Source organism: Bufo gargarizans, chromosome 6, assembly GCF_014858855.1.
Source record: "Bufo gargarizans isolate SCDJY-AF-19 chromosome 6, ASM1485885v1, whole genome shotgun sequence".
Classification (NCBI taxonomy): domain Eukaryota; kingdom Metazoa; phylum Chordata; class Amphibia; order Anura; family Bufonidae; genus Bufo; species Bufo gargarizans.
This window is the reverse complement of record NC_058085.1, coordinates 336,118,024-336,132,381: the sequence shown is the minus strand read 5'-3', so window position 1 is coordinate 336,132,381 and position 14,358 is coordinate 336,118,024. Positions and strand designations below refer to the sequence as shown.

Sequence of the window (14,358 nt, the reverse complement as noted above, 5' to 3'; positions counted from 1 at the left end):
TTACAATTGGCCATAAATATCTGAATTGTGGGGGTCTGACACTTGAGTTGGACTGTGAGCTGCAGTCCCAGACCCAACCACAACCAAAGGTAGGGCACTGTATCTTGTAAACAATGATTGAGGTACTCATGGGAGTAAGGCTATTATCAGAACCACACAATCAGATGTTGATATCCTATCCTAAGGATCAGGGATGCACCTAGCCTTTCTGCTGCCTGAGGCGATAACTGAAATGGCGCCCCCTACCCTTTGCAATGCAAATTTCTTAACCTAACCCCTGCCATTCAGCCCATGGCTCTTCGGCTGCCCCCCTTTAGCCCCTACCTGGTGCTGCCTGAGGCCTGATCGCCTCACCTGGCCTCATTTGTGGTGCACCCCCGCTAAGGATAGATCATCAATGAAAACCTTTTAATGAGCTGTTTCAGTACAAATCGAAACCTGTTAACATTTACAGTATACCCAAAGATCTGTACAAATTGTTGGCATAGAAAGCACACTTTAAAGGGATTGTGCCACTAATATAAATGTACCCTGCCCAACAGATATCACTGTTATATCACTTTCCTTAAATACCACTATTTAACAAAACGGTCTTGTTCTAAAGTTTTAGCCTACCATTGCACCCTGTGGCAAATCAGTTTTGATTTCCAGTTGCTGTTGGTGACATCCTGCATTGGAGCTTTGTAATATAGGATGTATGAAGCATCATTGGTAAGAATAAAGGGGTGTGGTTAGTGTCAGTGATAAGCGGCATAGACAATATTCAAATCTGCGGTATTTTGCAAATTTTTGGCTGAATATTCACCATAACTTCGCAAATTCGAGAATTTGTGATCTCCAGTCATTATTTTCTTGATTGCGAACATCAGCAATGCAATATAAAAATTAGCAATAAGAATATTCGCGATCAACACTAAGGGGTAGGCAACTTTCCTATTGGTTGCTAGGAATGTTGCTAAGTGATGATATTCGCAATAAATTTGCGATTAGAATATTCACGATCTTACTCATTTCCCGGATACATTGAACTTTTATTGATTGGCAAGAAGTGAATTTGTCATTTTTGTATCACTCTGTATATTTGTCAAGACTTGTCTTAAAGGGCTTCTGTCAGCCCACTAAACCTTTTTTTTTTTTTTGTTTACTAATAATCCCTATACTGCGAGCTCTGCATACATAAGTTAAATAATCATTTTGGTTCAGTAGAATTTGATAAAAAGCTATTTTCAAAATATGCAAATTACCCTGCTACCAGCAGGTAGGGCGGCTACTTGCTGGTAGCAGCCGCATCCTCCGCTCCTAATGACGCCCCCTCCGCATTGTGATTGACAGGGCCAGGGAACGGAATCGTTCTCTGCTGGCCCTGCCTGTTTGCATTCAAAACATGGCATCTGCGCCACGGCCGTACCTATCTTCAATCTGCGCAGGCGCACTAAGAGGCGGCCACTCGCTCGGCCGCTCCATCCTCAATGCGCTTGCGCCGATGACGTCACATCTACACCCGGCGCAGGCGCATTGAGGATGGAGCGGCCGAGCGAGCGGCCGCCTCTAAGTGTGCCTGCGCAGATTGAAGATAGGTACGGCCGCGGCGCAGGCGCCAGATATTGAATGCAAACAGGCAGGGCCAGCAGAGAACGATTCCGTTCCCTGGCCCTGTCAATCACAATGCGGAGGGGGCGTCATTAGGATCGGAGGATGCGGCTGCTACCAGCAAGTAGCCACCCTACTTGCTGGTAGCAAGGTAATTTGCATATTTTAAAAATAGCTTTTTATCAAATTCTACTGAACCAAAATGATTATTTAACTTATGTATGCAGAGCTCGCAGTATAGGGATTATTAGTAAACAAAAACAAAAAACACTAATCGTGAATCGCGAATACGAATTTATAGCACTATTTTCTAAATATCCGCAAATTCTCAAAGTGGCGATATTCGCAATTAAAATTTGCGATTCAAATATTCGTGCTCAACACTAGTTAGTGTCACATGATCTGCTGATGTCAGGACACATCTCACTGCCCTAAGACATGATGGGAAAAGTCACATGACAAACCAGGAAGTAGGATTTAAGCAAGGGGGATAAGAGAAAACTGCAAATGAAGTAAATTTGAAAAGAAAAATATTCAAGTCAAAATGAGAGCTGAACAATTGATGAAAATAAACTTTATAATAAAAAGTATTTTATGGCAGAACTCCTTTAAATCCTCTTAGCACTTAGAGTTCACATCAAGTCCTGTTGAAACTTACAAGCTATCCTGGCATTGAGTACACATGAGGTCCTCTTTCTACATAGAGAGTACTCACTTATTTCTCTTAATTTTGGAGTTGTGTTCATCATTAGCATCTTCTGGGACCAGTCCATCTTTCTTGCCAGCTGGTAGAGATAAGGAGAGAAAATTGCTTTAAAGCCATAGTAATCAGAATATTTAAACACCCCAAACACTTCCATAATGATGATTTTATGTTCAGTCTCGAAAGCCAAATGTTTGCATCTGGAAATAATGGACTAATTCCCAAGCTCGGAGCTGAGCACAAAATACCTAATGAACTAATATTTAGTTTTAAGGACTACAATGCTCTTGTTCATTCTGAGATGTTGGTGTAGATCCATGTGCTCAAAATTATTTCAACTTCTGTCAGAATGTTTCCTTTTCTATTGGATTGTTGGCCAGACTGAAGAGGCCATCTTAATATTGGTGACTGCTAGTTTTAAAATCTCATTATTACTGAGGGAAATGTCTTATTAGAGCACATGGACATCGTAGAGCCATTCTCCCACTTGGGATCCACTTTTATGAACTATAGGGGGTGCTGCTAAGCATCAAAGGATCATGCTATAGCATTCCCGCCCCATTCATGCACCTAATTTGAACAACTGTCATGTAACAATGCATACTACTACCCCCAATCATTCACCTTTGTTCTATTTTCAGAAGTGGCTCTCATAATGATACAATGCCTTAAATTGAAATGCATAATTAAGTACATGAAAAGGTTATTGCAAATATTGCATTGAATCTGCCTTGGAAAGTGTTTGTCACCTTCCATTACTTTTAGTCAGCACATATCCATTTTTTCACCTTTTTTCTTAAATTAATATTCACATAATGTATGTCCAATGTCTAATACAAATATGGAATCAATGCCATAATTTTTTATACACAGTAACACTGAACAGTGCCTCCATGAGCTGTACTTTTCCTTCACTGTAATCCCTATGAATACACACAGACATTACTCAAGTATGACATCTTAAAGGGGTTTTGTCAAGATTTAAACGTTTCCTGTGGATAGGGGGTAAGTATCTGATCAGTGGGAGTGCGCTGGGGCTCCCACCCATCATGTGATCAGGGGTCCTTTGTCCCCTCTGTATGAATAGAGTGGCACTCATGCATGTGCACTGCCTCTCCATTCTTTTCTACTGGACTGCCAAAGATCACCAAGTACTACAGAGATAAATGGAGAGGGAAGGAGAATGCTTGACCATCGGCTGGGGTCCTAGTGGTTGAAACTAGGGGATCGACCGATATTGATTTTGTAGAGCCGATACCGATAACCGATAACTTATACCAATATTTTGTGCATTTTCGTTTTTGAAAAAAAAAATTACGCCGTTCACCACATAGGAGATTTTTTAAAATATATTTTAATACTTTGAGCTTTTCGGGCATGGCAATATGTGATATGTTTAATTATTTATTTATTGTTTATATATTTTATATGTCAAATTGGGAAAGGGGGTGATTTAAACTTAATATTTTGGAGTTTTTTTTTTACTTTTTATTTAATAACTATGTTCCCACTTAGGGGCTAGAACCTGGGACCTTTTAATCGCTTATCCTATTCACCCTGATAGAGCTCTATTAGGGTGAATAGGACTTTACACTCTCCCTGCTGCCCTGTGCATAGTGCACACAGCAGCAGGGAGATTGCCATGGCAGACATGGCTTCAGTAGCATCCTGGCTGCCATGGTAACCGATCGGAGCCCCAGGATTACACTGCTGCAGCTCCGATAAGAAGCTGTCACTGCCACCAATAAAGAGGAGGGGATGTGACCCTGTGGCCACTGCCACCATTGACTTTAATACTAGGGGGTTTGGGGGGGGGCGCACTGCAACACCAGTGATTTTAAGACTGGGGGGTGAGGGGCACACTGCGCCACCAATGTTTTAATACTGGGGGCAGGGGGCTCACTGCGCCACCAATGTCTTTAATATTGGGGAGGGCGCACTGCGCCACCAATGATAATTAACGTTTAATACAGGAGGCGGGTGGGTCCGCGCAGAATCACATAGCTGGCACCCTGCGATGTTAACTCCCGCTGATCGCAGGGTCCTGTCATATAGGCTGGGCACTGCCTCCTGTATTTGTATTAGATGTTACTTATCATTGGTGACGCAGTGCGCCAGCCCCTCCTCCGCCCGTCTATCCTCATTGGCAGCGCGGAGAGAGTGACTCCTTCTCCCCTGTGCTGCTGAGGGAATATGAGCGCGCTCATGTTCTGTGATAGCGCGCTGGGCACGTTATCGGCAAGGTTAGATGACGACACCGATAACTGTTAAAATCATGAATATTGGACGATAATATCGGTAACTCCGATAATTGGTTGATCCCTAGTTGAAACCCCACTATTCAGAAACTTAGCCCATTATATGTGGATAGAAGATGCTTAAATCTTGGAACAATCCCTTTTTGCGATGTATGGGGGTGTTTAAAGAGTCACTGTACGTTCACACAATTTTACATAAATCAATGATACAAGCGACCACAAAAAATGTTGTGATATGCTTTATCAGTAAGAAATGTCTATTTATTATGGTATCAGCTTTTTACCTCCCCCGTTACTAATTGCTTTTCACTTTGAAAAATGATTTGAATTCCATTTTGAGATAGAGCAGCTCCACAGGAGGATTATATTAAACATGTCAATACAAGTCTCTTTTTTGGGGGGGCAGCAGCATGAGTGCGGCATGACTTAAGGAGAGATATTAAAGAGACTGCAGAGCTATATGGAAGTTTAATATTTCAGCACAAGTGCTAAATTCACAACCAATACAGGTCAGCACCTCTCTGTAATGTTCTTCATGATCCTGGAGCTGTTTCTGCATGATTCTTCTCTCCTTTCTGTCTGCAGTAGATTATGCTAGTTTCCACCCACCATTTTTTTTACATCTGCAAGCTAGACATTAAGCATGTACAGATGAAAACTGCTAGAAAATTGCAGATATATGTGATATAATGGCCAAAATTATTATTATTCCTCATGTACACACTGTAATATTGATTAATACAGAGTTTGTTTAAAGATTAGGTACACTTTGAGGGGAAGAAGTACAGCTCATCATGTCTCCAGCTTGAGGTATCGCCATTACCCTGGGTTCACACCTGAGCGTTTTACAGCGCGTTCAAACGCGCTGTAAAACGCTCAAGACATGAAATCCAATGCTTCCCTATGGGAAGGGTTCACACCTGGGCGTTTTACAGCGCGTTCCTACGCGCTGTAAAACGCCCGACGCTCAAACAAGTGCTTGAGCTTTTTTTTGGGCGTTTGTCGCGCGTTTTGGCCCATAGACTTCAATGGGAACGCGCAACGCTTGATTTCGAACGCGCGTCTTGGATTTTGCAACATGCTGGAAAAGGCACAACACCAGGTGCAAAGCACAGTTTTGGAGAGAAGCCAGCATGGAGGAGTCCGGCTGTGACACAGAGACCCTCATCAGGCTGGTGCAAGCCAAACGCTGCCTGTATGATACGCAGGATGGCAACTACAAAAATAGGAGGAGCAGGCAGCAGGCCTGGGAGGATATTGCCAAAGCATCTGGCCAGATTGGAGCAGTTTAACCAAGACAGTGAAACAGGGAAAAGGTATTTCCATGTGTGTTGTAAAGTGAAAGTAAACTCCTTGTGTGCAGTGGTGTACCAACTATATGTAATAGCCCTGGCCAGCTCTACCTGCAGCCCTCCAGCTGTTGTCAAACGCCACCTCCACAAATGCTGCCCTGTATTTTACTTGCTGGAGCCTGTGCAGGCATGCATGGACTTGGATTTTTTAGCAACAGCTAGAGGGACGCAGCATCACCATCCCTGTTCTTGTATATGGGCACTCAGTGGCCTTAGTTTACAAAGAATAATGTGCACATTACATGTTGTAATAGTGTCCCCTCGCCCCTTTATTTTTTAGTACTGTCCTGGTTCACCCTCCCCCACATTCTGGTACAATGCAATGGGCCAGTATGATCAATTTGCAGTGGTTCCACTATCTTGTGCCAGACTGCGCTCTTTCAATCCGCAAATGTAGTGGCATTTTGAAATGTAGGCCTAAGTTTGGGTTGAGGGATTTGAATCCTAAGTTGTTATTGATATTGTGTATTTTTTAGAATGAGACTGTTTGTGGGCTCTGGGTGGCAAGGCATATGTTAGGTGTTTGGGTTTGTAACGTGCCAGTATTGGGCACCTTGATGGGATCCGTTATTTCACCCTCCTTGGCTTATATTCTACTGGCCGAGTATTGGCCACTTAAATGGGACACATAATTTCGCCCATATTTCTAAACCCTTGTTAATGGGCGACTATTGATGGCCACTATAGGGGCATCCTCAAGGGGCACTATATAGGAAAAAAAAAAACAAATGCACAAAAGATCGTTTCCAAATTTTTCATTTAGCCCTAGTCATAATCAAACAAATTAGAAAATCAAATAATATGTAAACACACTTTTCTGACAAAAAATATAAATGAACAGAAACTTAGATGGCTTCCAATTGCCATGGTAATGCCCCATGTGGGCTCACAAAATATGTGTTGAAGTGGTCCCGGACAGCTGCACCGTGCCGGGTCCCACGCACACCGCTCTGATTCCGACTCTCCAAGGAATGGCTGTGGGAATCTTCGAAATTAAACCCATCCCGTAGATGTACAAAATTGTGCAGAGCACACGCTGCCTTCACGGCCGAGATAGCGGTCTCCAATTTGAAATAAATGGGCGAATGGAGAAAGCGCCATTTGTTCGCTAAAATCCCAAAGGCGCACTCCACCACCCTGCGTGCCCTTGTCAGCCGGTAATTAAATACACGCCTGGCAATGGAGAGTCCCCGGCTGGAGTACGGCCTCATCAGATGCTCCCCCAGCGCAAAGGCCTAGTCCCCCACAAAAACGAAGGGCATAGCGGGAAAAGTGGTCCCAGGCAGTGTGGTGTTCCCCGGGAGGTCCAGCTCATTATTATTGAGCATTTGCCCAAAGGCCGAATGCCCGAAAACAGCGGAGTCTGAGCTGCTGCCGTAGGACCCCACATCAATGTATCGGAAGCAATAGTTTGCATCAGCCACCGCAAAAAGAACAAAAGAAAAATATTTTTTATAATTAAAAAATTGACTCCCGCTCCTTATGGGCTTCTGAACGCGGATATGTTTCCCGTCTATTGCGCCGACACAGTTTGGGAAATTGCAGGATTGGAAAAACAGATCCGCAATTTGCAGCCAGTCCTCCTTCTGTGGTTGGGCCATCACAGCAGGATGAAGGACGTCCCAAATTGCCACGCAGGTTTCACGGATGATCATGCTGGCTGTGGACTTCCCAATGAGAAAGGCGAAGTGTAGACTGGCCAATGACTGTCCGGTAGCTAAATACCTGAAACAAATGTAAGAAAATAAAGAGATATTAACGGATGCTTTTTTTTTCCTTTTTCATAGTCAACACTATCAAAGGCAAATGGAAAAGCCTGAAAGACGCCTTTATCCGCCATCGCCGCAAACAAAAGGAGCAGAGGAGCGGATCCTCCCCAGGCGGACGCTCCAGTTATGTGCATGCAGCACAAATGTCTTTTTTGATATCGTGCACCGAAATGCGGAGGTGAGTCAAGGGCATACACATTGAGGAGAGGATGTGGTATGACATTACATACATTCAATTTCATATGGGGAACATACTTACCTATATTTTCCACTTCACAGCACCGATAGTAGCTGGGAACCCAGCCAGGCGCAAGCTGATGAGGAAGAGGACGAGGGCACAATGGACAGTGAGCCGGGCCCATCTATGGGGCCAATGAGTCCTCCAGCCCCCCCCCCCCACTCCGACTTTCGTCAGCCCCATGCAGACTGTCCAAGCCGTACCAGAGGCAACTCGGCAGACCAGACATAAAAGGAGGAGAACTGAGAGACAGGAGGACCGCCTAATCGGCTGCCTAGATGCCCTGGCACATCCTGTGCCCAAACTTAGCAGCGACGCATATTTTCTCCTGAGTCTAGAGGAGAAAATGCTGCATGTGCCGAGACATCTGATCACCAAAGTAAGGGAGGAGGTGACTAACACCATAGACAAGTATTGCCTCCCTTACGAGCTAGCAACGTCTAGCACTGCCCCACAGCATCCCCCACAGCATCCCCCACAGCATCCCCCACAGCAGCCACCACAGCAGCCACCACAGCAGCCACCACAGCAGCCACCACAGCAGCCACCACAATATGGCCACCAATATGGGGCACAATATTGCCCACAATATGCCCCACAATATGGCCCACTACATCCCCAACATGCACAACAACACCCTCACACATACCCAGCACACACATACACACAAAGTAACATACAACACCCTCTTGAGACATGGCAGACACAACACACATCATACCCATATCCCTCTTCAAGCACGGGCCCAAGCACCTCCACCATCACCACCACTGAAATGCCACCCGCCAATCAGTCTCGCGGAGCCAGAGAGACACGGCGGGATCCCGAGGCAGAGTTTTCTGGGCCGCAATATGAAACCCTTTGAGAAACGGAGAAGAGGGAAATTCTCCGGCTCAAGGGTTTGGGAGCCAAAAAGGGCACTTATCTTGAAAATTGTTGGTCATATTTATATGTTATTTTTACTACATTGCTCCTTTGTTTGTAAAACAGTTTAAACACATTTTATTTGGAAATGTATGATGTGAATACATTCACCAAAGTTAAAAAAATTGAAACAACTGTTTGGACTATTTTTGGAAAGTGAGGGGTAAAACATGGCCAAATGTGGATACATGATGCATGTATGGGATATCTATGCCACACGTTGACAACATACACATCACATACCCCCCGCACAAACACTCATACGTCACAAACAGCAAGAGAAACAGGGCGAAACTCAGATCATGGCACAACACACTGCAAATGGTTTAAATGGCCACAATAATAGGCTACTTACCGCAAAGTAATGACCAGTCTTTCCACTGGTGGGATGCAGTCCCGCATGAAGGTGTCCTGACGCTGCAAATGAGGAGACAACAGCACCAGGAGCTCGTCAAAGCTGGGAAACAATAAAATGTTCATGGTTAACAATACAAAAAGCACAAAACACTTAGCTTAACCATTGAAAAAACATTGCAACCACGTATACGTACTAACCTGTGGATGGACATCCTGGTGTAGTCAAAAAACTGGTCCTCATGGGCACGGAGGTTGGCATACAGTGCCCAGAACTGGCCCCTCTCCTGTCTATTTGCAATCACAGGATGGACCCAGAAACGTCGCCTGCTGTCCCGCCTTCTCCTCAAGCGTTCCAGGTGGATAGCTGCAACAAGTGCCGCAACACGTCGCCGTCTATAGCATTCCATGACTCCAAACCACACACTCTACCAACACACATGGAATTTCACACCTCCAATGCGCTAGGATTGGCCAAACTTCATATACACAGGGATATTTGCTGATTGGACAACACTGCAGTCAATCACAGAAACGCGCGTCAAACGCGCGTTTACTATTGCAAAAAACGCGCATAAAAACGCGCATAAAAACGCGCGTTAAAACGCGCGTCTCAGAAACGCTCAGGTGTGAACCCAGGGTTAGGGATGAGGTACCACTTGAACTGAACCCGAGTTCAGGAAATGTTTTTTTTACAGTAGAAATTAATTTATGAATGTATTATGCAAAGTCTTATGAGACTTTGCAAAGTAATAATTTTGTCTCATCGGAGCCAGTACATTCTAATACTGTATGGAGCGCTCTCTCCGTACAGTATTGAAACAAAGTTTAATGTAAATCGACTTCGGATGTGTCATCCAAAGTCGATTTGCTCATCCCTAATCGCCATGTATTATAATAAATTTCAAGAAAAAAAGTAAGAGGTTCTCTTTAAAGTGTACCTCTCATCAGACAGATATAGGGGGTCATTTATTAAACACAAATACACCTATACCTGAAACTTCTCGCCGCTCAAGCCAGGTCGAAAAAAGTGGGTGTGGAGTGGGTGCAGAAGGGGACTGGTTTAGGCGTAGAAAATGGTCTAAATGTAAGACATCTTACATCTAAAAGCGGCAGTGGATCCGCCAAAGTTATGAAGGAGCTTGTGACTCTTCATAACTCCGGTGAATCCACTGCCAGCGCAGGACCTTATTAAGACCGGCGTCTAAAATGGCGGTCTTAATAAATGTGCCCCATAATGTCTTCAAATTTGTTAAAAAGGGTTAACCAAGAAAGTGGAAAGATTACTCCATTATTCATCCCCTGCCCCAAGTGGAATTTAGGGTGTTGTACATTACTTCCATCTATTAGGGTGGGTTCACATCACATGTTACCATCCATTTAAAGTATAAGTTGGAAAAAAAGATACAAAAGTGTGGCACAACATTTTATATCCTGCAGAGTCCGGCAATAAAGCATATACTTTTTTTTACAATTTTTTTACAATGGAACTCTATGGTGAACGGATGCCACGGTATGGTATCAGTCTGAGACATCTATGTACCTATAGGTTTAACAGATGGCAAAAATGGGAATCCAGACTGACAAACAACCAATGTATCAGTCGTCTTAATGAAATAAAAATGTGAGATTTTGTTACAAATTATAAAGTATATTGAATGAAATAAAATAAATAATCACAGCGCTTAGTTACTTGTGGGAGATTCCAGTTTGCGTTTATGTGGGGGGTCCTCAATGATTCTGTTTATATCCACTCGATTCTTTAAGTCTATTGGCTTGTCCCAAACTGATAGTTGTATTGTAGGGTTGAAGAAGAATACTTTGTCATCTCCAGTCCATACCACACACCTAATAATAATAAAATAAAAAAAATGATAGAAAATTTGCATATAATATATCATCATAACATAAAAGACAGCCAAAGTAAAACATAATAGAAACATTATACAGTGTAGAAAATGTAAACAGATGCAATGCTGTCCAGTCACTGGGCAGCAGTCACTAGAGTGACAGCAGACAAAAGGCAGATTTTAAGAAATGTTCTGGTTTTATGTATATAGAAACACATAGAACCCATATAAGCCTGCGTGACCTAAGTTTTGTCTAGTAGTGCTGTGGGAAAACTAGATTTTCAGGTAACAATAGAGATGCTAAAATGTGATGGCATTATGGCTGTTTCAAACTAGCTTTGTGGAAAATGCTGTGTTCTTAATGTCCATTTTACTGCAAGGAAAAAAAAGTCTTATCAGCGAGATATGTGAACCTTGACACAAAAACGGCCAGGATTCAATATTCTTATCTAATACAAAATATTGTCTGACTTAAAAGTAATTTCATACGAATTTAAAGAATAAATAGCTGGCAATTTAGAGACACCTTTCAATGCTATTCCAATTTTAGTTTGTCAAATGACCGATTGATATAGGCTGATGGAGAATATTGGTTAACATTTATATATCTAGAATTGTGTGGTGACCTGCTGCCCACTAAATAGAAAAGCTGACTGCTCTAAATGAAATATAAAGTACAATAAAATGTTCAGTGCACAAAGTAAAAGAAGCAAAGAAAAAATATTGCGGATAATCCTGAGTATCATGTTATCTTGTAAACCAAATGACTCGATGAAGGCCATTAACAAGTCAACCAATGATCTGAGTCTAGTTGGTCTAAATTGTTCTAAACTAAATTTTAGTATAGTAATCCAGGAAGAGTCTTAGCAAACAGAATGAACACATAGGCCTGCCTGTGGAGATATTCTCTATAAAACAGAAGGCTTTGCAGCATGCCATCGATTTGCTTAGTGCTCTCTCACAGAGAATCAGTAGAACTATGAAGGCACTGCATGGACCATCAAAAATTTAGCCATGTGCATGGAAGGAGTCTTCCACACAGTAGATATAAAATTAGTTTGTGTTTCTGCCAGAAACAGGCACAAGTTTTTAACAGATAGCACATGGATGAAGTCAGCATGTTGTCTACTTTTCCCACAGACCCACTTTTTGAGTCTTGTGGTAAAAACAAAGTTAGAACATACTGCAAATTTCTCTGCATGGACCAGTGGTCTGGGCAAAAAATCCCCCATGTGAATCTAATCATTCAATTGAATGGGTCAGTGTTCAGCAGGGTCAGACTGACTCACCAGAGAACCAAGGGGGATTACCCAGGGGGCCCAGGTTCCAATATCATAGTGGCTTTCCAGAGGTCTAGGAAAAAAATATATTTGGCGGCCTTTGGAGCTAATCACTTGCCACTAAGGTCTATTTATTTAATCCAAAACCTTGATTAGATTTCATTAATGATACAGGGGTTGGACTCCAAGAATAGTTTCCTTTAGTGGGCCGAAGGAACCGCAGTCCGACACTGCCATTATATTGTAGCTCAGATAGCTGTATGTATAGCCTTTATGTCTGAACTCCTGACAGCTCATAAACACTTGGTTAAGCTAATATGTAAGTCATCAGTATCTGATCGGTGGGGGTCCGAAACCTGGGGCCCCTACTGATCAGTTGTTTTGACAAAGCAGTGGGGTTCCTGTGAGTGCCGTCGCCTTCTCGCAGCTTACCATGCACTGCGCCGTACATTGTATAGCGACTGTGCTTGGTACTGCACTCAGCCCCATTCACTTGAATGGGGCTGGCCTGCTCCTAGGCCATATGATCGTGTCATCAAACGGCCTAGGAAAGGCTGAGAGAATAATAACTGATCAACAGTCCTGAGTGTTGGACTTCTGCCAATCAGAAACTGATCCTGACGATAGGTCATGGGTAGGAAAATCCTGGAAAATCCCATCACCACATGTAGCGCCGTGTAAGATTGCGGTTCCTTGGGCTCACTAGAGGTAACAATTCTTGAGGCCCAACCCCTAAATTATCAATTAAGTCTAATCATTGTTTTGATTGAAATAAATAGACCCTAGTGGCAAGCAATTGGTTCCAAAGGCAGCCAAATCATTTTTTGACCATTGGGGTCCACTATGTTAATTCTTAATAACAAAATCCCCCCCAAAGGTGTTCAAAGCCTTTAAAAACACGGATCAACGTAAAGTTTATTATCAATTTCACAGATATTGCATATGTATAAAATATACTAAATTTACTAAACATAGACGCACAATAGGCACACAAAAAAAATAGAGCACCATGTCATTGTACTGAATCTATCAGCTAAACAAGCCACAAATCATGTCTATGTTTAGATGTATGAGATAAAGTTAGATTACATTCAGGGTCCCTTGTAAATCTGAGAACCACTAATTCGTTCCACCTGCATCAGTGATGCTCTTACCGCCTGCAATCTGAGCACCTGATGGAGTGAATATATGGTTGTGTGCCAGAAAACAGCTGAGCATGTGAGTTGTGATATTAAACAGAGCAGAAAGCAATTAAAATGCATTGTAAATTATGCAGATTCCAGTTAGCACCAGTAATACCACTCAGTGAGAGTACAACACCAGTGTTCCTTTAGTACAACATATTTGCAACTTTTTCAGACTCGATGTGATGGGGATACTTGCAAGGAGATTATTCCTTGGCCTGAATTTCTGCCAAAAAGCGGATTTGACTTACTTAGGAGCTGTCTGCTGATGCATTATACTCAAGCAGAAGCGTCCTTACAGGTTAACAATAAAATGACAAGGTACAGTGAGCTGGCATGGCACTTATTGGATCACATCTGATTGACATTTTACAGTATCTGAGCTCAGTTGAAGACTGCCTGGTTAATTTTACAGGTGAAACTCGAAAAATTAGAATATAGTGCAAAAATAAATTTATTTCAGTAATGCAAATTACAGGGAATTGCATTAATGCAGCTTAAAATTAGAATTTTGTGAAAAGATTCAATATTCTAGGCTCAGTGTCACACGCTAGTCAGCTAATAAATCCATACCCCCTGAGCAAAGGGTACCTCAAAATTAAAACTTCAGGGTTTCATAAGCTGTAAGCCATAATCATCCAAATGATAACAAATAAAGGCTTGAAATATCTCACTTTGCATGTACTGAGTCTATCTCATATATTAGTTTCACCTTTTAAGTTGCATTACTGAAATAAATGAACTTTGCACAATATATTCAAATTTTCCGAGTTTCACCTGTACATTGTCACAGTTATGTATAGTTGACCATACACTTTATATAGCTATTGGTTGAGGGCCAATTCAGTATGGGTTG

The 14,358-nt window shown here is 42.6% G+C and overlaps 1 protein-coding gene and 1 long non-coding RNA gene across 2 annotated transcripts in view; one reads left to right on the top strand and one right to left on the bottom strand.

Moving 5' to 3' along the window:
* Positions 1-14,358, bottom strand: part of TCERG1L (transcription elongation regulator 1 like) — a 324,890-nt gene that overhangs the window by 24,752 nt on the left and 285,780 nt on the right. The window contains exons 9-10 of the mRNA XM_044299170.1: positions 10,882-11,036; positions 2,306-2,375 (exon numbers count right to left, since the gene is read on the bottom strand). Coding sequence (XP_044155105.1) covers positions 2,306-2,375; positions 10,882-11,036 — 225 coding nt within the window. The remainder of the gene's footprint in view (positions 1-2,305; positions 2,376-10,881; positions 11,037-14,358) is intronic.
* On the top strand, positions 5,820-8,082 carry LOC122941759. Its single transcript, XR_006390519.1, has 3 exons — positions 5,820-5,867; positions 7,691-7,850; positions 7,952-8,082. It is a non-coding gene; the product is annotated as an uncharacterized LOC122941759 (long non-coding RNA).